Below are 27,300 nucleotides of genomic sequence, written 5' to 3'. Positions count from 1 at the left end.
CTAATCACAAGCAGCACAAAACAGGAGTGATAGTATTGAATGAGTCATTGGGCCAGATTCTCCCGTAGTGGAGGTCAGAGCGACTCCATTGAAGGCACCGACTGACACCAGCTGAGACTCTGGTAGCTCATGAGCACTGTGAGCATGTAACGTAACATGAAATGTTTATTGTAGCACCAGACAAGCCTTAAAATGATACCAAACACACACATTTAAAAGCTAACCTTACCCATTTCCCATTGAGCTTTTACAGTGTTGCCTTAAAACCATTTGTTTTCTGGGCAGCAGTAAGAACTCAGGAAAATTTGTCTTGCGAGATATGGTGTCGTCAAAAGCAGTATGAATGTTAATATTGGAAACCTTGCCTTCAGATCTCCGCGCCGGCTGATTTTTTTCTAAGTTTGACAATTTAAAAGAACTTGAAAAGAAAAATTAATACCCTAGCACCATTAGGTAGGCTGGATTTTCTACAGCATGTAGTAAACAGCAAACGTTCAGCAGTACTTTATTTTATCAGTCTGCCATCTTTTTTTTTTTTAGATTCATTTTGCAATGATTAAATTCCTGCTCTACAGCTCCTATCCAGCAAAGTACTCAGCCATGAGTTTAACTAGCATTGCAAAGCAAAATGCCCTCCTGGGGTTAAGCATGAGACCGGAGTCTAGGTGTTTGATCCTGCAAGGTCCTTAAAACACATAACATTGACTGAAACAAATAGGAGTTGAGGGCACTGAGCTCTAGAGCTGATTTAAAAATAGTAAAATGTTTTGTACACATTTTTCACTGGGTTTTTGGGGGGAAGGGGGGTCAGGAAGGAATTTCATTGGCAGAGACCCTGGTTGTTTTTTTTCTCCTTCCACTACCGTGTGGGGCACGGGTCACTTGCTGGCTTAAACTAGAGTAAATGGTAGATTCTCTGTAACTTGAAGTCTTTAAACGATGATTTGAGGACTTCAGTAACTCAGCCAGAGGTTAAGGGTCTATTTCAGGAGTGGGTGGGGTTCTGTGGCCCTGCGATGTGCAGGAGGTCAGACTAGATGATCATGATGGTCCCTTCTGGCCTCAGTCTCTGAGTCTAACACTGGAATGAAATTTTTCAAAACCTGACAATTTTAGCTGGTCAAAAAAGAAACGCTCAGTATTTTTAACTTCCCCTTTCTCATATAGGGATTCCAAACTCTAGGGGAAGAATAAACATTTGCATATACTGTAGTACTTAAGGGAATATCAGACAGAGCACCATGGTAGACCATTTCCAGGCTCATGTTGTTAAATACATAGATCACCTTGTAGACTAAATCATAAAAGGATAGTTGTTCACTGGGGCAAATTCATCCCTGGTGTAGCTTCCACTGATTTCAATGGTGACACAACAAAGACAAATTTGTCCCATTTTCTTTAGTGAACATAATAAAGTCATTCACACTATTCATAAACTACCAGTCAATTCATTTCCTTTTAGGTAAGAGACCTCTGAGTTCTGTTAATCTGATGTACGTGCAGTATGAAAGTCACTGATTGTATTCAGCACACATATATTAGAAAAATCAAGCAGGCTGTTTATACCTAGGGCCTGATTCTAAACCCACGTGCACCATTTTTATACCAGTATCAGAGGGGTAGCCGTGTTAGTCTGAATCTGTAAAAAGCAACAGAGGGTCCTGTGGCACCTTTAAGACTCACAGAAGTATTGGGAGCATAAGCTTTTGTGGGTAAGACCCTCACTTCTTCAGAAAGCTTATGCTCCCAATACTTCTGTGAGTCTTAAAGGTGCCACAGGACCCTCTATTTTTATACCAGTGTCACTCCTGAGTTACTCCTACGTAAGCGAAATCAGACTCAGTCCCCTAATGTGCATTATAGTGTGTACTGTGCTGATACAGATCTGAAATGAAATTGTGGATGAGACTGGTCATCTGTTCCAGTTGTAAAGGTGCTGCTCAAACACTACAGCTGCCGTCAAAGGAATGGATTTCTCCCCCTCTTCACAGGGCTGAGTTCTAGAATAGCTGCTCTTGCACCAGGCAGGTCTTTAATCAACAACTTGCAGAGATCAGGAAGATGCTGAATAGCTGTATCTGGAGACCGAGGGCTGCAATTCGTCTGAGCCAGACAACTACCGGGTATTTCTTTCTTTAAAAGCTCCTTAAGAGTTAGGTCCCACTGCATGAAAATCAAATAAAAAACCCCCGGAATGTAAATGTTTATCATCGCTGTGGTGTTTGCATAGAACACATTCTTACCCAACCATGTAACCTCAGCAATTGGCCTCACTTAGGCCTAATGAAAAGTTAACTGATTCATTTTGTCCCTGTTGTTTTAAAGCAGCTGCATCTGATTCTGAAAGATAAAGGCACCTCTGGTTTGGGACAGATTGTCTGATGATGCAAATTCTTACATATGAGCCTGACCCCAAAACCTACTGAAGTCACTGGAGGTCTTTCCACTGATTTCAGTGGGCTTTGGATCAGGCCCTGTGTGAGTAAGCGTATTCATGTGAAGAATCCATGGTGCTCAGTAGTACTACTATAAAGATATTCCCATGCCTAAGTGTTTGCAAGATTGGGTTCCACTGTAGTCTCCTTCTAAACTACCGGTCTCTGCGTTTTCTCATTCAGGATCAGACGTGGCTGCCTTAGGCTTGGGCCCTTAGACGTGCAGTATAAAACATTTGGGCATTTACTATAAAAAGAATTGTATACATTGCATGGACATTAACGTTAATCTTTGGCTAACTGCTGTTTTGAAATGTTTGAGAATCCCCAAATTCCGCTGCATGGTCCTATTCTACACGAGAAAAGAAAACCCACCAAATGTCAAATTTTTTTCAGGAAGCCGGACAAATATTGAGAAATCAAAACCAAATGAAAAGGAACCTGAAGAGATGAATTTCACCATGAATATTTTGCAGAGTTCTTCCTGCAGCACAGACCAGCCTTGGGATGGTGAATACCATTTCCTGTTTGTCAGCATATGCCTTTCAACTAAATTCACTTAGGGTACGTCTACATGGCATTGTAACTCCGGGGCTGTGGGACCTGCGCTTGTGGACTTGATGTTTCCAAGCCTGTGCTTGAGCATCCACACTGCATCGTAAACCTGGGTTTACAATTGCTGGATCCAGGTCTCACAGTCATGCTAACGTGGCCACACTGCAATATACAGCTCTTCTGACTGGAGTCTGTGGCTTGAGCTGCATCCACACTGCAAAATGACAGGGTTTGGACTCAAGCCTCAGCAGGACTCAGGCTCTGACCCACCCCTCGAGCAGGGTCCACAGGCCTGATCCAGTGGGGGTCCTGACCTGAGTCAGACTGATTCTGTGTGTGGATGGAAGGGGGGTTGGGGTTCAAAGCTGAGACTGAGCATGGGCTTACAGTGTAGTGTAGACAGACCCCTATAGTGAATTTCAACCTGTGCAGAGGGCCAGTATAATCTGTTCATTCTCTTTGAAGCATCTGGCACTGGCCACTGTCAGAAGACAGGATACTAGGCTAGATGAACCATTGGTCTGACCCAGTATGGCCATTCTGATGGTCTCAGCACCATTAGGGCTTCAAGGACACCTAGGTGGACAATATGCCTGATGCCAGAGAGGGGTAATTTCACCCGTAAAAGACTGTCTTAGATCACCGTACATTGGGCAACTGTCATACATTTGGAGGGGATAGCTCAGTGGTTTGAGCATTGGCCTGCTAAACCCAGGGTTGAGAACTCAATCCTTGAGGGGGCTATTTAGGGATCTGGGGCAAATAGCTGTTAGGGATGGTACTTGGTCCTGCTGTGAAGGCAGGGGACTGGACTGGACTCAATGACCTTTCAAGGTCCCTTCCAGCTTTATGAGATAGGTATATTTGCATTTGATTTTCACACATCCATCCCTTTATTCAGAAGCTACTTACCCAAGTTAACCTAAGTGCTTCTGCTGTTGTTTCACGTAGCCAAGTACGTTATTGGAATTACTCCCTGTAAAACAAAACTCTGCCAAATTAGGGTTTATGGCATGTCCTTTCAGTAATGAACGCTCCAGAAAGATTTCTAGCTGTATATTTTAAATGGTCTGTGTCTTATTTTCCAGTTCTTTGGTGGGGCTGTTGTAACAATGGTAGGTTTAAATTACACCAGTGAAGTCCCCAAATTCTGCCTTTAATTACTCCCAACACATCAATTAGGTTGCATAGGACTAAGCGAGGGGAGATTGACCATTCCATTCTAGATCTGAGAGTTATCATGATCTAACTAAGGCCTGGTCTACACTGGGGGGAGGGGGGATCGATCTAAGATACACAACTTCAGCTACGAGAATAGCATAGCTGAAGTCGACGTATCTTAGATCAACTTACCTCCTGTCCTCACGGCGCGGGATCGACAGCTGCGGCTCCCCCGTCGACTCCGCTTCCGCCTCTCGCCCTGGTGGAATTCCGGAGTCGACGGGGAGCACGTTCGGGGATCAATTTATCACGTCTAGACGAGACATGATAAATCAATCCCCAATAGATTGATCGCTACCTGCCGATCCGGCGGGTAGTGTGGATGCACCCTAAGGTTTGGAAAACCAGCAAGGAAAAAAAAAAAAAGGTGCAAAGTAGTGGGTAGCTTTTCCTAGCTTTTCGCCTTTCAAGAACAGGATTCCTTTCCTGATTAAATCACAAGTTAAAATGAATTTGATTGGGTGTTTCCCATTCCAGACGTGACTTCCAGATCATAAACCCACCATACATTGCAACACTGTTGGCAGTCTCAGCTCTGGAGGACCTTGTGGTAGGGGCCTCACATGTCTGCCCTGAGATGCACTGGCAAAGGTGTGCTGAAAAGCTTCTGAGGAACGTCTCCCCACTATGCCATTTCATAAGCAGCAAATTCCTCGTAACCAATTGGACCAGTGTAAAGCCCAGCAATACCAAAGACCCACAGATGGTGTCTTACCAAAATATTCCTTGTAATATTTATGCCTTAGATTGCGTCCATCTGCAAAACAAGAAGATACATTATGATCAGGCTTGGCAGAATTGGATTTTTTAAAATAATTTCGACAGATGAGATCCATGTTTATTTTTAAGCATTTTTCTCTATTTGTATTGATTTTAAAATTTTTACAGTTGTGCAAAATTATGGTTTGTAAGCAATTTTGTGGGCTATTTTCATCAATTTAAATTTTCACAGTCGCTGGAAGCTGGGGTGTGTGTGGGGGGTCAGACAATAATTATTAATGACAGTAGGAGTTGAAAAAGATAAAGCTTGATAACCATTAACACAAAGTGTCAACATCGCATATCAAAATATATAAGGTAAATATCTTTAAAGCAAACTCTGATAAGTTCACAAGCAGCACTTTTTTACTTCGCCGATCTATAAATTTAGAATATGATTGATGGAAGTATTTTTCATCAGTTTTTGGGTGTATGGTGAAATGGACATTTACTGATAAAAATTGAATCTGTCCAAGCCTAGTTATGATAACGTATCCAACCAGGCTTCGCTCTTAACTGCTTCCTTTGGATTAAATCCTGGCCCCTCTGCATAGCCTGAAAACTCCACAGGGAACTAGGGGGACCAAGATTCCTACCCTCAACATTTGGGTAGGGAACAGAGCATGCATCTCGCCTTCCCATGGCTGCACCTGTGTTGTCTGGGTATCCGTAGGCTGCTATGCAGCTCCTACCAGTACATTTCGACCAGTGGATCCATGCAGTTACATCCTCCTCCTAAATACTCTGACCATTAAAAGTAGTCATGATCTAAGGAACCAGTCTTTCTTCACAGAAAGCATTTATTAAAGAAAACAGCTAGAATTTGAGACAATCTAACAGGCTTCTGCACAGTTCAGTTCCAGCTTCATCTCCTTTGTTTACCAGGGACCATACTGTGTCTGAAACTTTTACAGCTCAAAGAGACATCTAATGCACGAACACCATAAACACAGGTACGTATCATTACATTAGTGACTCGAGCAGTGCTTCTCAAAGTCGATCCACCACTTGTTCAGGGAAAGCCACTGGTGGTCCAGGCCGGTTTGTTTACCTGCCGCGTCCGCAGATTCGGCTGATCACGGCTCCCACTGGCCGCAGTTCCCCGCTCCAGGCCAATGGGGGCTGTGGGAAGCCGCGGCCAGTATGTCCCTCGGCCCGCACCGCTTCCCTCAGCCTCCATTGGCCTGGAGCAGCGAACCGCGGCCAGTGGGAGCCGAGATCGGCCAAACCTGCAGATGCGGCAGGTAAACAAGCCGGCCCGGCCCGCCAGGGGCTTTCCCTGAACAAGTGGCGGACCGGCTTTGAGAAGAACTGGACTAGAGGACATTAAAAAAAAAAAACCCAAAAGACACAAGAAAGGCAAAGGAAGTTGAAATTCTTAAGCCTTTAGTCTTTATTACCAGAAAAAAACAACAACAAAAGAGGGCTCTGGTTTGATACTTCTACTGGATTTTATTGTGGTTAAGTAGGAAAAGGGGCTGCTGATGTTTTTGGCCTGTGATGAGTTGCAACAGAGTATATAGTCTATTAATCTTTCACAGAAGCTGCACACTCTTGTACAGGTTGAAAACAGTCTCAGAAAACACATCGGCATGTGTGAGCTCCCTTATTGGCAAACAGTCCAGTGGAGGGAAAAAAAGAGATGATCTTTGTGACTCAGACAACAAACAGAAACTATGGTCAGATGACAGAAAACAATTTCCATCTTGATTTTTCTACTGTCGTTTAAGAACTTTACTGTTTGATATTTAAATAGAAGGAGCTGAGGTTTACTATCATCTGTAGAGGGGAAGCAATGCTTTCCTGTCCCAGCCAAAATGCAAACGCACAGACATTGATAAAATACATTTACAGGGCCTATTCCTCAGCTTGTCAATTGCCCTAGCTCTATTGATGTCAAGTAAATTAAAGAGTTCAGTGGAGCAGGACCAGCTCCAGGTTTTCTGCTGCCCCAAGCGACAAAAAAAAAAAAAAAAAATGCCGCGGCAGCACGATTGCGCTGCTCCATTCTTCGGCGGCAATTCGGCGGCAGCTCCTTCACTCCGAGAGGGACTGAGGGACCCGCCACCGAATTGCCGCCGAAGACCCAGAGGTGCCGCCCCTTGGTATTGGCCGCCCCAAGCACCTGCTTCTTTAGCTGGTGCCTGAAGCCAGCCCTGCAGTGGAGCTATGCTGAGAATTTGGCTTACAGTCCAGAATGTCATGTCCTGCAAACATGGAGAAAAGTGAATTGCTGCTAGGATTTATTTAGGGGCTGATCCTGAATGATGCTGAACACTCAACTCCCTTTGGCTTCCATGGGGATTGAGGTCAGTCAGCACCTTTCCAGAAACCCTGAAAGACCATGAACATGAGCAATTTGTATTGATTTTCAAAGGCAGCAGTTTAATTGTAATTTAAGGCGTTTCACATAGACAGCTTTTAACTGTTCAGTGGTTCCTCCAATTAAATGGTTTCCTGTCCTGCATCCTCATGGTGCCTTATCCTTGAGTATCATACTAGTATGATCAAAAGAACACACAGTAAAGACTAGTCACAAAAACATATGCTCCAGCGTCTGCCCCCCCAGTTACATCATGGCAACCTACTGTTCTCTCTGTGGGGTGGCTAATGTATAATTAGGCCCAGATGTTAGCCCCCCACGTTTATACAGGGTGTTCATCTCGCGCTGAACTCCCCCACTCCCTCACCCCCCTGAATGTAGCTCGCATATTTGGTCTTATGGCATTTTCTTTTAAGGCCAGAGCAACGACTTGGTTGCCAGCACCATGTGCATGTGAGACTTGGGTTCTAAAGCATCCACTCGACTGAGAGAGCAGGGAATGGAGAGGCTGCAAGGGGGGATGATGTTCACTCAATGCAGCAGGAACATTTCCTTTGTCATATGGAAGTGTGATGGAGCCATGGTGGAAAGATCAGATACATCGCTGAAGAAACCCGGGATTGAAAGAGGGAGGAGGTGAAAACCCAGGAACTCTACTTAGCTTGACCTGACATTTTGAGCTGTTATCTGCCTCAGGGCAGGTGACAGACCTCTCAGCATAGCCCCTAAGTTGGATAGAGCAAGCGAGGACGGATGTTTTTGAATGCACTGACCGGGATTTCCACGTAGCTTGATGCACTGACCCCTGTTGGGGATTCCTTCGGCTGTGTTGCCAGGATTGATGATGTGGCATTCATATCCTGTAGGGCAATGCAGAGGCTCATCCCCATCCTCAGTGGTGCTGCAGGCCTCCGCTGGAAAACAAGCCTGCGTGTCAGAAACCTAGATCTGAGTACGCTGGGCGAACCGGAGAAGGATAATCCTGCTGTGTGCTTTGGTAGCCCCTCCCAGACCAAGAGCTCAAAGTGTTTGACAAACAATCATACATGTCGTGGTCCAAGACATCCACGCATTGATTTTAGTTTACAGACTCAAGCCTGAGGCCAGTTTATTGACATACATACCAGTGCACTGGGGTGCAGTCCGAAGACTGACACCCCTCGCAGCAGCTCGCAGGCTGCTTTATTCCGTCAAACCGCAAGCACAGTGGAAAAATCATACGTCACGGAAAAATTAAAGTTGGGGCCTGCCCCCCTATTCCCGGTACCTTCCTTATTATTTTACGAGAACTGGGTGCCTATTAGGTAAGGGGTCACTTGGTTTTTTTCCGTTATGGGTGTTACTTGGCACCAATTTAGGGGTATTTTTCGTCAGGGTACATATTATTTTCCGGGGCTTTACGGTTATGGGCACAAGGGAGTTAACATAGGATGCTCAAAGAGGGTATATGATTGGCTGAGTTTGCAGATAGCTGGAACAACAGGAAGAGTTGCATTTAGTCAGTTTGCATTTAGCTAAAGTTACCTATTGCTTCACACAAGCGGTTATTATATTTCATAAACATGCGGTTATTAGGTTGCTGAGGCCTTTACCACTGTTACTTCCTCCCCCCTCCCTCCTCTGGTCATGACCCTTGACCGAGTTTGGAGGGAACTGTACAGCTTAGTCCTGTACCGAGCCTCTCTCAGAGGGTCTGAATTTGGGCCTTCGGTGTTACTCAGGTTATTAAAAGGAAGGCCCCCCCAGTTCTATTTCCCCACATACGGAATATTTAACACGTATAGAGAGCTTGACACAACATGCTGTCTGCTTTACTCCAGTCAAAGAGAGGGGAGAATGACTGCTTCCGCTAACTGGCGAGTCCCTGATGTGGGGGAGTGCCCCGCAGCTGGGGAACCAAGCTAGCTAGCTGCCTTTCCGTTCTTCCTGCGGCCCAGTCTACAGGGTGTGTGCTGGAGCTGGGGACTGGTGGAAAAGAGGGGTTGCTGGCCATGCTCTGAACAGTGGGTGTCCTCTCCAGGACTGTTACCAGCTGGCACAGTTTAGAGCAGCCATCAAGCTGTTTTAAGCCGCACCCGGGATTGGGTCAAGAACCAGGGAACAGTTACCAACTCCCTGGTAGTTCTCCCCTTCTTCTGTGCCCAGAGGTCGCTGGGCACAGCAAGGCAAAATGGTTCCAAAATATTCAAGATACTCTACATCTATTAACTAATGAATTGATTCTCACACATGACTCCTGTGGAGTAACCCAGTATTATCCCCATCTGTAAAATGTGGAAACTGAAGCACAGAGAGGTTAAGTGACATGGCCAAGGTTATGCAGCAAGTGTGTGTCAGAGCTAGGAACAGAACCTGGGACTTCTAACTCCTGTTTCTGTACTTTAACCACAAGACCACCCCACACTTTCTTGCTTTCATTTGTTGGAATTTTAATTTCAGGAGAATCTCCTATAATGCCCATGCCTTGATTGAGGGTACTCACTTCTGGAGCACTTCTTGCTAACTGCTCTATTCCGCAGTGATCAAATAAAAATAAGAGTCAACAATAAAGACGGGGGGCGGAGAGTATGTTTTACTGACACTTGTACAACCCTAGTGAAGTCAGTGGAGTTGAAGGCAGACTTTTCTCATTAGGAATTGCCAGTCTGGATCAGAGATGGCATCCATATAGCCTGTCTCTGAAAGTGACCAGCCACAGATATTTCAGAGGAAGGTGGAAGGACCCCCACAGTAGACAGATGTGGGATAATCTGCCCCATTTCTTAGGTCTCATCCTGGTCTCTAATAAGCCTTGAAGCAAGACTGTCCGAGTACTTTAGAACCATTGATTAATTAAACAAACCTGCGAGGCAGATCATGTTATGCTCACTTTATACATTTAGAAATTGAGACAATGAGGTGAAAGGCCTGATTTTCAGACTTCAAGCCTGCGCTTACTTTAGGAACCTACATTCTGCATGCTCAGCTGTGCATGCATGCGAAACACCACGGAACTGCATGAACAACATCTGGAATCTGAAAATCAGGTCCCAAGAGACTGGCTTAAGGCCACCAAGGGTGTCCGTGTCAGGGTTGGGAATGACAATTCTCAGGTTCCTACTTTCCGGGCCTTTGATCAGATCCCATCTCCCTCAACTGAGGCGGGATTGCATGGCTCAGAGAATTGGTAATGGGATGTGATTTCATCTTTATTTAAGAGGTGACATGACCATGATCTGTAAGTACCTACACAGGGAAAATATTTCTGATAATAGAGGGGTCTTTAATTTAGAAGACCAAGCCTAACAAAATCGAGTGGCTGGAAGCTGATACTATACAAATGATATAAAGATAATAGCATCTAGCTCTTACATAGAGCTTTTCATCAGTAGATCTCAAAGCACTTTACAAAGGAGGTCAGTATCATTATCCCCATTTTACAGATGGGGAAAACGAGGCACAGATCAGGGGCATGACTTGCTCAAGGGCTTGATGCAGGAATTTACTGAGTGAAATCCTCTGGCCTGTGTTATAGAGGGGATCAGGCTAGAAGGTTACAATAGTCCCTCCTGGCCTTGAAATCTATTAATCTAAAACTCGTTGTTTGAATAAAGTGCATCTCAAGCATCAGTTGGAAAACAGTGCAATGTACTGTGTTAGTCCAATATATATATATTAAACAGTGTTGGAGAAATGAATTATATATAGAGTAGAAAAATATAAAGGAATTTGTGCTTTTCTGTGTGTCCCTGCTGATGCAACATTTCAGAGCTTAATTATAACAGCTTCAGGGTTATGTAAACCATGAAACCTAGTTTGTGTGTCTTGCTTTGTAAAGCCTTATCTATGTAAATAGCAGGGTGAAACAGATCGTCATGAGGGAATTGTTAACTTCAGGTGCCCCGCAAGAGAAGCTAACAAGCAAAAACCCAAGGTCACAAAAACAAACCAGTAAGATAAAACTAGATGGAGCCAGTAAAATTAACAGCAGCGAATATAAAGGAGATCAGTATAGAAGTAGACAAAAAAATGTTTTAACAGGGTAAGCAGAAATGTATTAGTTTAGGTTAGTTATGATTTATGCATAAAAATGTTTAGTCGGGTTTAGAATGGGTACACAGATGAGGTAACTGAGTCTGAGTAAAGTCATGGAACAGGGTATAAAAGACAGTGGTAGACAACAAGAGAGTGAAGAAGACACAGCGGAAGAACATAGCAGAGGCCAGAGATTTGCAAAAGAAGTCACCTTGCCCCTTCTTCTTTGCGTATACACAATGTTCCTCAGGTAGCACATGACCAGGATTCATCACTGGTTGGATCATTAGCTTCCAAGGCCCAGGCTGGGTACTGTTGGGTAGTGTGCCAGGAGAGGTAACCTGATCAATTACTTTCCTGGGCTTATCTGTTTTTGCATGTATATGCAGCATAGTTGTAGCTGTGTCAGTCCCAGGATGTTAGAGACACAAGGGGAATCACGTAATATCTTTTATTGGACCTACTTCTGTAGGTGAGAGAGGCAAAATAAGATAAGAGCTCTGTGTAGCTTGAAAGCGTGTCTCTCTCACTAACAGAAGTTGAGCCAATAAAAGATATTACCTCACCCATGTCATTCATAGATGGCAACAGCATTGTCTTAAAATGTACAAAATAAAGGCTACATGAAACTGTGTAAGCCTGAATGGGAGTGGATCGCGTTTGTCACCAAATACATCACACAAACTAATCTTGCCATTGAGTCATGTAAATCAGTTCTATGTAGTTGGGAAGGAAATGGCTCTCCCTTATTCACCCGTCCATCTAACCCAAACACCCACGCATACAGAATGACATGCAATATTGTATTGTCAGGTTATACTATCATGTCACACCCGACTCTGAGGGCAAAATCTTCTTCTACAAGTTGCATTGAGTATATTCTTTGCTTATCCTGTTCACGTCACTTTCCCTGACATTAATCACATTTTCATACACTAATGAGCACTGGTTATGCATCTGCATGGCAGATAGAAGAGGAGAATTTTGCCCCTACTAAGGAGGCTTTCAGCAGAGCTGTATATTAAAAACAAATCTTTTGCTTTAGATTTGAAATTCTGTTCACTTCACAGGCCCTGGAGTCACCTTTCCACATGGGGTAAAATCACAAATCGGTTATTATTTGGCCTTTTGCACTGTACATCCGTATCTCATTTAATGGACAATGAGTTTACAGGATGTGTTCTTTCCACGGTAACACTGAGTCTGCAAAGTTGATTAAGTGGTGTTTCAGAGGAGCTTGAGGCTCTGAACTGAAACCACAGTACTTACTATTCTCCCTCGAAAAAGGGCTGATTTATTGGCATTGAACTGCTACTGACTTGCATATTATTTTCCAAATCAGTGTCCTTCGTCCTGCAGAATTCAACAACCCACAATGCCCAGGTGATTAAAATGCCGAGTTGCTCTCACGGTACCTTGTAAAACTTCCTCTGGTCCGTCTAACAACCAACCGTTTCCTCCAAGCCAACGTGGTTTTGGCTGCACCAACCAGTCTAAAACTATTAAAAAATCCACATTGTTAAGGATGAGCAGTCACGGGGCACACAATTATTTTCATGCCACTGATTTTCTCCAGTCCCTGATGATAAGGCAAGCGGAGTTCTTCAGGGAGGGTTTTGCTGTGTGTGTTTCAGTGACGTATTTACATTCACAGTCATTCAAAATGTCCCAGCCGCAGCCTGATTGCAGCAGTCATATCAAGGACCCCTGCAACGAGGCGGCACAAAGGATCTAAGCCTGCAAAATGCTGAGCAACCTTTGAGACCCTGATCCAAAATCCATTGAAGTTAACGGAAGGACTCTCATTGACTTCCGTTGGCTTTGGATCGAGCCATGACTCAGCACCTTGCAAGATCTGGCCCAAAGTGGATAGGGCGTCATTGAGTGCTGCTAAAAGTCAGAGCAAATACCCCCCCGAGCACGCTCAGAAGCTTCTTTCTTGCTCCCTGTGTAACCCAAGAGAAGTCATAGTTCAATGAGAATGATGTCCGTGCCAAGTTTCAAGCCATTTTTACTGTATCCTTGGCTATGTCTAAACTTATGTCGGAGTGTAGAGTACAGGCATTATATTTGCCACTACCCACTGCATGGCAGACAGGCTGTGTCCATACTTGTCACCGCAGTGTGTAGCTCAACATGGCAACGAATGTCTCTGGCAGCTGGGAGGCAATGGGAACGGTTCTGGCAGGGAGGAGGCAGTGGGGAGCTGACGGAGCCTTTCACCACTGCCAGAGCCTTTCACTGCAGAGGGGAAAGGCTCCGGCAGCAAGACACTATACTGCTAAAAATAGCAACGTAGGCATGGTAGGTACTGCTTGGGTAAGTAGACAGCCATGTAGGGTACGTACCCCGGGGGTTCAGGCATGCAGGGCACTTACTCTACTCTACTTACCTAAGCCGTGCCTCACCATCTACGCTGCTGTTTATACCTGTACTAACTGGGCATGCAGCATCTGTACACGCTGCAGTAAGTGTAGACCACCCGTCTCTTTAAAAATATGGTGTTAGAATTATTTCACAGTTGGAAAAGAAGATCTCTTTGAACTCTCCCTTAACTTGGAAACAGAAGAAAGGATTTTGCTCAAACTTTTCAAATAAATTCATCTACAGGCAGAGACTAAATACATTGCAACATTAAGAGTATCCACTAGAAGAAAAAGAAAAATGACTGTCCTGAAGCTAGCTCTCAACAATAATCAAAATCTCTGACTTTGGCAAGTAGCTGGTTAAAGCAGTTTGGTCTTTCCTATAAAAAGGTGACCAGCAGAACTGGTCGAAAAATGCAGAAAACCTTTTCCAAACACTTTTTGTCATCATTTTGAATTTTGGAAAAGTTCCAAACTGCTTGAAGACCAGCAAAAAAAATGTTCTCAGGTTTTTTTTCAAAGTTTTCACTTAAATTTTGAAAATTCGAAAATTGTCCACTCGCTCTCATTACCCGCCATGTGGCCATGAACTTGGGCTAATGTATAATACAGTGAAAATAACTGATCTCGGGATTTCTGCCATTCAAGTTGGTGGAAATCTTGCAAGATCAACAGATCGTGTGTAACTTCCTCTCTCGTGAGCCAAAAATCACACCAGGGCAGCTTTCAGCTATTCACCGCCACGGAACCAAAGCTTAGCTCTTCATTCAGGCTCAAACCCCAAGTCCTATTTTAGACCTAATATAGATGGGGATATACCCCCGGTTTACAGCCTACCATTGTTACTGCAGCTGTTTCTATTTGTATCTGGGCAACATTGTGGACATTTCTTTCTGAAGCAGTTTGATTTCACAGCCCACCATACCTGGAGGTGGCTGTACTGATTCTAAGCAGGCATAGATGCACCCATTGTAACAACAACGCTTGTGTCTTTCACATTCGGAATCTGAACGGCAGCTGGGCACCTCACATGCTCGCTCTGGTAAAGTCTGCGGGGGTGGGGGGCAGCGGTCATTCTTCTGGTAGTGGGCGCTGTGAGAATGAAGAGGGTACTCATAATCCTTGCAAAACAATAAAAAAAGAGAAAACACAGATTTGGCATAAGGGAGAACATTTGGTCAACACCAAACATATTGCAAACTGAAATAGCTGGAGTGAGCATTAAGAAGCGACTGACTTCAAGTATTCATCGAGGAAGTGGCCCCACCACCCCGTGCCTCAGTTTCCCCACCTGTAAAGTGAAGATTCTAATCTGTCGCTATTTTAGCAAAGTGTTTGGAGATCAGTTGATGAAATGTGTTACCCAAGTACTACTATTTATTACATTGTTTTAATGATGTGGAAGCGTTCAGGAGTCTAATTTTTAAATCCCTAAAATGTCCATTACACTTGTCTGAGAGAGTAAGAGAGAAAGGCAGTAGGCACTTCAGTAACTGGTGCCTTAAAAATATTCTAGCGAGAAAGAGAGATCAGTTGAAATGAAGATGATGATATAGAGGTCTTATTGTTCCTGTGTTTCATAATCATTCTGTGTTTGTTGTGATTAATTCCAGCAGCCTTTTACTAATTTAAAACCTTCCTGTAAAGTGAGATTAGTAACTGAAGGCCTTGAAAAGAAGCTTAATCTTTCTTTCATGCATTTGGTGCCTAATCTGTTCCCTTTCTGGACAATATCTTATGCCTCACCTGTAGTATCAGAGTTCTGAATGTTCTGCTTTTCCCCTCCTCTGACCTTTTAAATTAGTTTACCTCAGGGGGGCTATAGGAGTTTTCAGGCATGCTCACCATGGGATTAGATATTTTTGGTTGGAAGACTATGTTATCAAACACATGATCTGGCTAGGTGACAGCACCGTTGGAGGAAGACTGGGATGTTCTGCAGGTCTGAAAATCTGTCTGCCTGTGGATTAAGCAGCCTAAATATAGTCTCTTATTTTTGAAAATCCTGGGCAAGATTCATGATTTGGGATGCCATAGTTTAGGCCTGTCCAACATAAGGCACCTTTAAGGGGCCTTTTTTTTTCCAGAGTGCAGGTGCTCAGTGTTGTTTGAAAATCAGGCCTCTTAATCACCAGTTATTTTTGAAAGTTATGCCTACGCTTGGCCTTAAGTTTTTGTTTTTTAATTTCCAGACTTGTATAACACTCAGGACTTGGGATTCCCTGTGTATGAAATGTCCAGCTTTGTACCAGAAGCTGCAGAGGAGGACATATGCCCATTTAATACTGTGCCAAGTCAAACTGTATTTGGCTATGGGGAAAATACGCCCTATTCTTAATCACACACAAACGATGAGGAAAACTCTCAAGTAGAAATAGCAGAGCGTGGCACTTTCCCTGACAAGCATAAGCAGCAGCTTACAAAGTCACATGCTTCACACAGATGGCATTTGGACGAGGAGTCAACTCCCTGCGTTCCACAGAAATTGACAAGCCACTCAAGGTCGATTCCTACTCACCATGGGCCAAACCCCTCGTCCCTGCGCTCAGACGTGCTGTGTGAGGTGGGGGAGTTCTGTGGGAAAGGGGGAGGAACCAATTTCCCCACCTCAGGCGCTCTGCAGACACTACTGCTGCCTCAGTTTCCACCTGCCCTGGTGGGCAGGGCTGTGTAGGTGGATCAGCCCTATCCACCGGTCACGCTTCTACTCCTGTGCTTCCCTGCTCGTGGCGGTGCCTAAGGACTTGTGCGCTCAGCTCTGTGAGATACTGATGATGCAAAGCCTCTCTGCGCAAGCTGCTCAGATCAGGAGAACCGCTCTGTCAGCCTCACCCCCTGGAAAGAGAATTCAGTGGCCCAGGTCATGGTCTGTAGCTGAGAAGCACACAGCACAACAAAGGAAGGGTGTGTGTATGCGGGTGTGCATGCACACAAAGTTGGCTCTAAGTCACCTATGTAACCTTCCAACCATCAGCTGTCTGTGGGCCAGTCCCATGGTGTCAATTAGAGGGCCAAATGCTGGCAGCTGCTATCATTTGCACTAGCTGCCAACTTCCCTAAGGAGCTAATATGGGGAGCCCGCCCCCCAGGCATGCCCTTTTCCCTTGGTCACACCCCTTTTCCCAAGGGGAAAAGAATATGATTGGGTCCACCCTCTTCTCAGCGGTTGGGAAGCTATGCAGAGGGCTGGGAAGAGGGTAGCCAAGGATCAGATATACTGGGTCTACATCACAACAGGTGGCTCTGACACATCACAGCAAGCATTCCCTGGATAGCTACATCAGCCTTAGGGCTGCTTTCTGTTGGTGGGACAATGCAAAGTATCTCAATGCAGGGGAAAATCACACCCATTGTCTAAATAATACATCACTCCTCGGAGGAATGATTTTTGACTTCCGAATTTTTATGTTCTTCAGACACAAACATTTCTTGTCTCTTTTGCTATCTAACTATTACCATGTGCTACCAGCAAAGTGTCTATTCATGCTCTGGAGTATGAAAAAAATAACTTCTATTGGATTTGCAAAAGAATATGGTGTCAGTGTGTCTAAGCACGAGAGAGACAGAGAACCTGGGGAATGTAAGTGAAACTAAGCTAAACTGAACAGAGCAAACTTCAGAAACAGAGAGTAGAAAAGTTTGACTATAATCCAATAGTGGGATCAAACTAGACTCACATAGCCAGATTCAGCGCTCATGAACACAGGTGCAATGCCAAATAAGCTCCACCAAAGCCAAAGGCGTTACTCTGGATTTACACCCTCTAACTGAGATCAGCATTTGGCCCCAAAATGATAAAGCTGCAAATGGAGACAAGAAAAGAACTTGCTATCAGAGTGTTTGGTTTAAGAATCTACCTACACGCTCGTAATGATATCCAGCACCCTAGCCTTTGCAAATCAGTCACAAAGGGCCAGATTCTCTACTGCAGGGGTAGGCAACCTATGGCATGCGTGACAAAGGCGGCACACAAGCTGATTTTCAGTGGCACTCACACTGCCCAGATCCTGCCCACCGGTCCAGGGGGCTCTGCATTTTAATTTAATTTTAAATGAAGCTTCTTAAACATTTTAAAAACCTAATTTACTTTACATACAATAATAGTTTAGTTATATATTAAAGACTTATAGAAAGAGACCTTCTAAAAACGTTAACGTGTATTACTGGCACGCAAAACCTTAAATTAGAGTGAATAAATGAAGACTCGGCACACCGCTTCTGAAAGGTTGCTGACCCCTGCTCTGCTGTATTGCACCACTCTAGTCAGGCTGTTCTCAAGAGGGCACCATCAGGTTACAGAGGAATTTGGATTGACACTCAGAGATTCTCCCCATGTCTGGGCACTGTTAAATCATCCCTGCCAGAGGTACCCTATCCCTGGGACTCAACAACGCTTCTGGAAAGCAAATGTTTGTCTTTAGGGTATCGCCCATTGAACTAGGTGTTGTCAAAACAAACTTCCTGGGAGAGGATCCCCTGCAAGACCTTGAACTCCCAAGCTGGATACTCCCCTGTAGTGTCAACACACCCCGTATGTTTATCAGGTACAATGTATAAGCAAAAAGAACAGGAGTACTTGTGGCACCTTAGAGACTAACAAATTTATTAGAGCATAAGCTTTCGTAGGCTACAGCCCACTTCTTCGGATGCATATAAAGTGGAACATATATTGAGGAGATATATACACACACATACAGACAGCATGAACAGGTGGGAGTTGTCTTACCAACTCTGAGAGGCCAATTAAGTAAGAGGAAAAAAAAACTTTTGAAGTGATAATCAAGATAGCCCAGTACAGACAGGTAGATAAGAAGTGTGAGAGTACTTACAAGGGGAGATAGATTCAATGTTTGTAATGGCTCAGGCTCTCAGAGTTGGTAAGATAACTCCCACCTGTTCATGCTCTCTGTATGTGTGTATATATATCTCCTCAATATATGTTCCACTCTATATGCATCCGATGAAGTGGGCTGTAGTCCATGAAAGCTTATGCTCTAATAAATTTGTTTGTCTCTAAGTACTCCTGTTCTTTTTGCGGATACAGACTAACACGGCTGCTACTCTGAAATGTATAAGCATTTCCCATGATTTGCATCTAAGATAAGTCTGCTTGCCAAGAGTTTCCTTGGGCCTGGTAATGGTTATGTGTGGGAAACTGCTTTTGTTTAAATAAGAACACAAACAAATTTTCCAATCACTCATTTTTCCCTTTTCCAAATAAATGCACCCCACGGACATAGGTTGGGGGGGGGGAATCATGGCAGCCCTTCATTCAAATATTGTCATTACATCCATGTACAAGGAAACATTAAAGGCTTCACTGCAATGCAGTGTCGATTCCAACAGATGGCCTCAGTTTGCAACTGTTGAGAGCCAGTGCACAAATAACTCGATTTATTAACTTTGGGACTGGCTGCTGCTACAATGGCCTTGTTGTTAGGCATGACTGGATTGGAATCAGTTATTTGAAAATGGAATTAGGAATCACTAATAGTTCATTTAATAGAAAACTGATGCAATTCAGTTCAACGTGATAAGGGGAAATGATGTATATTTTTTGTAATGCTGACATGATAGATTTTACCTCCACTTTCTTTGTAATGGATCATGCATAACATATAGAGACAACGATATGATATTTCTTTATTTCAGCCAATCTCCTACATTTGTGCAATGACAAGAACCACCCTTAATAATAGGGAACATTCCCAGATGTCTGAAATGCCCTCTGATTGAGATGCATCCAGTATATTACCTAGGAACTGTAGTGTAACCCCCCCCCCCCCCCCCGCCATGTTCTAAATAAACAAACAATTGCAGCTTGTAGATCATGGGGTGTGGTAGGGAAAATCCAGATGACAATTGGTTTTTAATTTGTTGAGAAGTGAAGGGGAAAAATCCTAATTCACCAGTATTTCCACAAATGAAAGCCCCAAGTTATATTCACACTGTCAGGTTCTAATACGCCTAATCATGTTGACAAGCACCTTATTCCACTAGCAATCCATGCATTTAACAGGCACTACTCATGGAGTAAGGTGCTCCTCAAAGTGAGGAAAGGCATCAGAATCTCTTCCTATGAATTGATGGGTCACATTATTCATCATGAGAGCTCTTTGATTTTTTTTTTTAAGTTCAATATTTTGATTTCAAAATGCAAAACAACAGCAACAACAAAAAGAAATTTTTTTGATGACGATATCCCCAATTTCCCACCCTTTCCTGCATTTTTAACCAGCAACAGAGTTGGTCAGAACACTAACTTCCAATTTTGAAGTTTTGAATTTCAAAAAAAAAAAAAAAAAATCAAATTTGAAATTTTGGGAAATTAGATTTTTTTTAAATCACAACATATTTTTTTATTTTTGTGGAACCAGGTCTATTCATAATTCATAATCCAGACCAAACACTGGATATCAGTGAAAATGTTCAGGAATCCCCAAAGTTCCATAGACTTTAGCAGGGATGATTATTCATCAAAGCATTCATTTTGGAAGTTCATTATTTGTTATTCTCCTATTTAAAATGTTATTGCCACTCAACCCATAGTCTGAAATGTATTTTCCAAAAATATTTACCAAATACAGATGGGTAACTGATAGTTAAAAGAAAATGAATATGATTGATTCACAGATGATTCACTAATTGAAAGGGCAAAATTCATAATGAACAGTTGACCATAATGAATGTGGCTTCCCTTTTAGAACAATAAAAGTTCTAAGGCCAAGAATTCCCAGAGTGGCCTTTTCCCTACTAAGTTTCTCCTTACTTTCTCAGTGTTCCTAGTGTTCTGATATCCCAGCACTTAAAAATTCACTGCTGTACAGCATGTTTGTAAAATATAACTAATCAACATGCTGCCACTGCTTTGGGTATCATAAGATTTTTTGGAAAAAGGGGGGAAAGTAATTCCCGCATTTACAAAGTGTTGTATTAATGCTGTCTTGGAATAATGATTTCCACGAGTGCCTATTTAATAGCTTGCCTAGGATTTACATTTTGGCTGTCAGCATGACTTGAATTTTTAAACATTATGGATTCTGGCAGTCTTAACATTTCTGCACTTGAAGATATTTTTCAATCCTGGAGGCGAGTTGCTGTTTGTCTCAGGAGGCTCATGAACTCATTTTAATGGCGATATCTGCATTAAAGACTTCCAAACAAAACTAGTTAACAGTGGAAAGTTAACAGTTCAGCTGAGGAACCTGGAACGCCAAGTCCAGAGTGACTAGGAAAAAAAAAAAAAAGGAATGAAGCCTCATTATCCTAAATCACTCACTGTATTCCCAGACTTTCAATAACATCTGAGGGATCTGACCCGCTTCATAAAAATTCCATCCACCTGTATATTTTTCTTGCTGCAAATGAGAACCAGTTTGCCTCTAAGCACAATGCACTGACACTTGAACTCCAAGGAAATCTAAATAGATTTCTGCTGCACATAAGGATATTACAATGCAGAATGGATCCGGCGAGGACACATTTCTAGTTGGGGTTCCTGTTGAGACACAATTAGGGCCAGATTCTCATTTGGTGTAAATATGCACAGCACCATTTAAGTCAATAATGCTACACCAATGTACACCAGATGAGGGTCAGATCCTTTACGTTCAAGGCTGGCTTCCTTTCATTGTTCTAGATGCTTGCCCTAGTGAGACAATGCTTAGAGCCCAATCTTGGCCCACTACAAATCAATAGGAGTGTTGCCATTGATTTCAGTGTGTGCCGTGTGATTGGTGAGATTTGTTCAGTTAATGGCCACCAGTCATCTTTCCTCTGAAACAATAAAGAATAAACATCTTGTGCATGATGTGCATATTCATGGAAACGAGGGATAGGAATACCTGATAGATCATCATCTCCATTTCACTGCTACTGCTAGATCTTTGGAAACTTCTCCCACTCTCGATAGGGATTCCCACTGGGTTACATCTTTGGCCCTCTGCTGTCTCACTATGCCCTATCCCTCGGGACTCCATCTGATTGCACTTCTAGGTTAATACCGCACAAATCTGTTGTTCCAACCCCAACCTCTTCCCTTTGGGCCACTCTTGTATCACTGATTGCGTCTCTGACATCCTTCCATCAACTGAAATCTAACGTGGCTAAAACTGAATGTCCCAAATATTCCCACTCCTTCCTTTTGCTGTCAGAAGCAAAGGATCCGAAACATGATCCTGCATTCATTCTAAATACAGTTCTCGGTATAAGCAGGAGGCAACAAATACATTAGCTTGGGGCAGGTCAAACAACGGACTAAGAACAATGTTCCCTCTTCCCCAAAAAGACAACCCTGTCCGATGAGATGCGAGGGTCTAGGTGGAGAAAGAAAAAGGCTGATCACAGGAGCATTCCCCACTTTGCATGACTGGTGTGCAGTCAGCCAGGCATGGACAATGCAGCACATTGGTGCAGAACCAGACACCAGACAGAGAGAGACTCTGCAAAGGGAAAAGTCAGACACTGGAACTCTCCTTCTTCAAGCGTGCAAGGGAAGGGAGAGAGAAATGCAGCTTCCACCCCCTCCTAGAGAAAGTGATACTCCTGAGCTTGCCAGATCAGTAGCACCTGGATTAGCTGCTGCCAGAAAAACAGTCCTTTGAAAAGCCACGGGTTCCAGGAGAAGGGCGTATTTAAGGGAAAGGATTCTGTGCCTTTATAGAACAAGCTGTCTGAACATCAAAACATAGGATCCTATCTGTCTGGGTCTTTTGCTTCATAGTTTTTGTGGAAAGCAGAAGACTGCAGATTTTGACTTCACAGTGGTTTTGCAACATGGCAAACTTATTATTGTTAATAATAATGGTATTTTTTCCCAGTGCACCACACTTCACAAAACACCTGTCGCGTGTGCAGAGCAAGTCTGCTACTGAACATGTCATTGTCAGCCTCATGGGCCATAGCCCCTGGCATTTTGTCTTTGTGGCCCTTAGTTGTGCCTGCTAATGTGAGTGCCCAACCTCTCGTTGTGCACAACCCATTCGCTGGGCTCCTCTGGAGTAGCTGGGTGCCTGCACCAACAGTGCACACGTAAAACAAGTTTAGCATCTACTTTGTGGGCCAATCAAACTTGAGCATGCAGAAACAGATGCCAGCTTAACAATGGCTGAAATTTTGACCCAATGTATTCAGGAGGCAAAAGGTATTGGCCAATGTTGGCTTTTAAAAGGACAAGGTCAACGTGAATTTTTTTTTAATTTGCTACTTTAAAAAAAGCAACCCTTTTTCTGAGATCCCCTTTAAACAGCATGCCTTGAATTTTTAACTAGGAATTTTCTTTTTACTAAAATTGTATACCTTTTTCCTCCTTTTTGTTGACGTTTAGAACAGTGTTGCCAACTCTCATGATTTTGTCATACGTCTCATGATAATTATTGTTTTCCTTAAAGCCCCAGCTCCTGGAGTCAAGTGGATATGTGATGATTTCAGCCTTCATGCTTAAAGAAAAAGTAAGTTTCTTGCCCTCGTGACTGTGGAGAAAGCTTCAAAATGTGACCCCAGTGCACTAAACCCCGAACCTAAAGACTCAAAAAGTAGAAGGCAAATAAAAAGAACCCCCAATCTATTGTTTTTTTACACAATCTCATGATTTTAAAGCCAATCTCGTGATTTTTGGTGAGCCTGACTCATGATTTTTGAACGTTTGGCAATACTGAGAAAAGTCTTTTGGCCCCAGAATATTTTGAACTCCAGAAACTTGCTCAGGCCCAACCCCTCCCCTTCTGTTCTGTGCACACAGAACAGTTGTAGCTTTGCTGCTACTGATCCTGATGGACAACCTTTCAGAGTTGGAACACTGTGATCATAGTGTCTAGTACCACTTTGGAGACTAACTGCCTGGCTAGTTTTCTCTTTGCAACATACTAATTAGGCAAAAAGGGTTTTCAAGTACATTGCAACTGGATTACTGGGTAGGAAACATTTGAATCTTGCTAGAAAAGCGTGTTGTGCTTTTGCAGGAAGTTTCCTGCATTTTAGTGGTTTGTTCTCAGCTGTAATGGCCTGAAGATAAGAGTGAGGCTGGTCCCAGATGACGGCATGTCAGCCAGAAACCCACGCCAGCAAGCAGTGCTAATGAACGCCTGTCAAAAGTCTGGGGAGGCAGAATGGAGGAGGTACTTCCAGAGAATAGTCAAGAACAAATCATGTTTGCAGTGTTGTAGCCATGTTGGTCCCAGGATATTAGAGAGACAAGGAGAGAGAGACAAGTTTTCAAGTTTACGCAGAACTCTTCCTCAGGTCTGGGAAGTGTACTCAGAGTGTCACAGCTAAATGCAAGGTGGAGCAGATTGTTTAGCATGCGTTGTTAACATATATTTCAAGGGATCATTCAAGGTGAAGTGGCCCATTAACACCTCTCTAGTCATAGGGGGAAAAGGAAAGTCTGTCTCTCTCGCCAACAGAAGTTGGTCCAATAAAAGATTTAAAATTTTTATTAAAGTTATTACATCACCCACTTTATCTCTCAAGAACAAATCAAGCCAAACCAATCTAATTTCCTTCGTTGACAGGGTTACTCTCCTAGTGGATAGGGGGCAAAGCTGTTAGTAAGGCTTTGACACAGATCCACATGCCATTCTCATAAGCAAACGAGGGAATTGTGGTCTAGAGGAAATTTCTATAAGGTGAGTGCAAAAACTGGTTGAAAGACTGTACTCAAAGAGTAGTTATTAACTGTTCACTGTCAAACTGAGGGGGAGGGGGAGGCATATCTAGTGGAGTCCTGCAGGGGTCTGTCCTGGGTCTGGTACTAGTCAATATTGTCATTAGTAACTGGGATAATGGTGTGGAGAGTATGCTTATAACATTTGCAGATGACACCAAGCTGGGAGGGTTTGCCAGCACTTTGGAGGACAGAATTAGAATTTAAAATGACCTTGAAGAATTGGAGAATTGGTCTGAAATCAATAAGCTGAAATGCACTAAAGACAAGTGCAAAGTACTACACTCGGGAAGGAACCATCACATGCACAGCTACCAAATGGGGAATAACTGGCTAAGTGGTAGTACTGTAGAAAAGGATTTGGGGACTATAGTGAATCACAAATTGGATGAGAGTCAACAGTGTGATGCAATTGCGAAAAAGGCTAGTATCCTGGGGTATATTAACAGGAGCGCTGTCTGCACGGGTGAAAGTAAGGTGGTACGGGCCGGTACGATGTACCGGTAAAAAGTAGCCATCAGTATCGGCCCATACCGCTGACTTTCAAGTGCTGCCGTGGCAGCGCTTGAATGTCGTTGCCCCTTTTGTGCCCCCCCAGCCGCCAATGGAGGGGGGGGGAAAGAAATAGCTGCCCCTGGGATGCGATTTAAAAGGGCCCAGGGCTCCGGCCGCCGCTGCCACTGGAGCCCCGGGTGGCGCGGGCCAGGCAGCGCAGATGGGCTGGCTGGGGGACACTGACCCCAGCCCCGTCCCTTCCGCCCGAGGCCCCACCCCTTCTGGGGGGGCCAGAGCTGGCCCCGTACCAATAAGAGCTCAATTTTACTTTCACCTCTGTCTGTATGTAGCCCACCGGAGGTAATTGCCCCACTTTATTTGGCACTGGTGAGACCTCAGCGGGAGTACTGTGTCCCGTTCTGGGCAGCACACTAAGAAAGATGCGTACAAATTGCAGAGAGTCCAGAGGAGAGCAACAAAAATGCTAAAAGGTTTAGAAAACCTGACCTATGAGGAAATATGAGGAAAGGTTAAAAAAACTGGGCATGTTTAGTCTTGAGAAAAAAAGACAGAGGGGGGACCTGCTAACTGCCTCCGAATATGTTAAGGGCTGTTATAAAGAGGATGGTGATCAATTGTTCTCCATGTCCACTGAAGGTAGAACAAGAAGAAATGGGATTAATCAGCAGCAATGGAGATTTAGGTTAAATATTGGGGAAAACTTTCTAACTCTAAGGATAGATAGGCACTGGAACAGGCTTCCAGGGAGTTTTCCATCACTGGAAGTTTTTAAGACCAGGTTAGACAAACACCTGTTGTCAGGGATGGTTCTAGGTATATTTGGTCCTGCCTCAGCACAGGTGGCTGCACTAGAAGACCTCTCCAGATCCCTTCCAGCCCTGAATTTCGATGATTCTGTACGAGGAGGCAGACCTGAGAATGAATTCTCCCTTGAACTACTTGCTCCATGACAGGAACGACCTCTTTACATGTATATACATAGTACCTTTTATGTATGGATCTCAAGACACGTTACAAAATTGTTCATTAGCTAAATGTCACAAAACCCTTGTACATATTATCCTCACTTTACGGTGGATGCATAAAACGAGTCACAGAAAGATGAAGTGACTTACCCTAGATCACTCACACACCAAGCCAGTGGTTGAGTTGGGCTTAGAACCCAGGAATTCTGACTCCCAGTTCCCCTGCTCTAAGCAGTGCACCATGCTACTTTCCTTTTGGTATTTCATGCTAGCACTTCTATGCACATTTATATGGGTTTTGCACTTGCAACCACATTCTCCTGTTAAGTTTCCCTTCTCCAGCCTCTCCCAGTGCAGAGCACCTCCTTGGGCTGTGGCTTTGGCATTACAAATTTATTTTTCAATGTTATAGTGTGCCCTTATCTGTATGTCTCATGTTGCAGCAAATAGGTGGTAAAAATTTAACACAGCCTAGCAAGCTTAAACAAGCCCTCTTACAAACAGAAAAAACGTAGGATCCAAATACTGATCATTCTCAAAGGACACACTGGACTTAGAGAACTCACACCATTACATACGCCTGCCTCCCGCTAGTTCACATGCAATGCCCCCCCCCCCCCCCCCCAGCTAGGTACTCACATCATACTTCTCTGCCAGTTTCAGATGGAGAGCACGTTTCCAGAGATTCTTTGCAAAGCCCGATTCTGGGAGTAAGATTGAGACACATAAGGCTGCAGCAAAGATCTTTTTGCAGAAATGCAGCTTGGGCACCAGGCGATTGCTGCTGGAGTCCATGCTCCTGATGAGAAATAAAAAAATACGGATCCCAGCTTTCAAGGAGCCAGACGAATCAGAGGGAGGGAGAAAGCTGACTGCTGAAGCAACTCGGCTCTTTACTGGGCAGCTTCTGGGAGGCAAAAAAACAAACAAACAAAAAAAGTTTGGGAGCCCAGAATCAGGAGCCAGGAGTTGCTGTTGAACTTTCTTGTTCAAAGATAGATCAGGTTCTCCCATCTCGTGTTCCCACGAGGCACATATTCCCCTTGAATGATCACTGGACAGATTATTTTTAGACCTTTGTTCACAACATCTGGCTCTCTCAGGGCGCTCCATTCAAAGCCAAAGCATGGGATCAAATGGCAGCTGCTACAGGGGGAAAGAAAGGTCTTGGAGGAGTGCCCCGAGCAGTTTCTAGCTGCAAACTTTCCAAGAAAACAAGTACTCTCATTGTGTACCCTCCCCCACCCCCCCCCAAGTAGATGCCCTGATTTGTGGGGTTGTACCCTATTTCTACAAGGTGATTTATTCTCTGAGGGAGGCTTCGTTTCCAGAAGGAAATTATTTAAAAACACGATAAACAAACGGATGTGGTCATTAAAACAAGTTGACTTTAGCTTTCATTTGAAGGTTGATTTAAATTAGGGGAAGAGGGGGCCACTGGGGGAAGAGGAGCCTGCAAGTGCTGGGAACGAGTTGGAAATGC

The 27,300-nt window shown here is 43.8% G+C and overlaps 1 protein-coding gene across 4 annotated transcripts; it reads right to left on the bottom strand.

The window, feature by feature from the left end:
• Positions 1-492: 492 nt before the first annotated feature.
• On the bottom strand, positions 493-27,000 carry WFDC1 (WAP four-disulfide core domain 1). 4 transcript variants are annotated; one of them, XM_024105534.3, is made up of 7 exons: positions 26,457-26,991; positions 14,599-14,794; positions 12,723-12,806; positions 8,067-8,207; positions 4,927-4,968; positions 3,903-3,966; positions 493-2,163 (listed from the first exon to the last, which is right to left on the bottom strand). In XM_024105534.3, exons 1-6 carry the CDS (start codon positions 26,928-26,930, stop codon positions 3,908-3,910), a joined length of 996 nt encoding a protein of 331 aa, XP_023961302.1. In that variant the 5' UTR covers positions 26,931-26,991; the 3' UTR covers positions 493-2,163; positions 3,903-3,907. The 4 variants fall into 4 exon arrangements, with proteins under 4 accessions (XP_023961302.1, XP_042708056.1, XP_042708055.1 ...); XM_042852122.2 differs by lacking the exon at positions 8,067-8,207 and having other exon boundaries at positions 1,807-2,163; positions 26,457-26,999; XM_042852121.2 differs by lacking the exon at positions 3,903-3,966 and having other exon boundaries at positions 2,007-2,163; positions 26,457-26,997.
• Between the last annotated feature and the right edge of the window lie 300 nt (positions 27,001-27,300).

This window comes from Chrysemys picta, chromosome 14 (assembly GCF_011386835.1).
Source record: "Chrysemys picta bellii isolate R12L10 chromosome 14, ASM1138683v2, whole genome shotgun sequence".
Taxonomy (NCBI): Eukaryota; Metazoa; Chordata; order Testudines; family Emydidae; genus Chrysemys; species Chrysemys picta.
The sequence above is the reverse complement of the archived record's forward strand: the minus strand, read 5'-3'. Positions and strand labels throughout refer to the sequence as shown.

Excerpts from the sequence above, each read along its gene's own strand:
- WFDC1 (XM_024105534.3), bottom strand. The coding sequence starts at position 26,930 with ATGGAGCGCCCTGAGAGAGCCAGATGTTGTGAACAAAGGTCTAAAAAT. Across the intron at positions 8,208-12,722 it reads ACCAGAGGAAGTTTTACAAG|CGGAGGCCTGCAGCACCACT; the intron begins GTACCGTGAGAG and ends CTTGTTTTCCAG. Across the intron at positions 4,969-8,066 it reads CAAGCTACGTGGAAATCCCG|ATGGACGCAATCTAAGGCAT; the intron begins GTCAGTGCATTC and ends CTTGTTTTGCAG.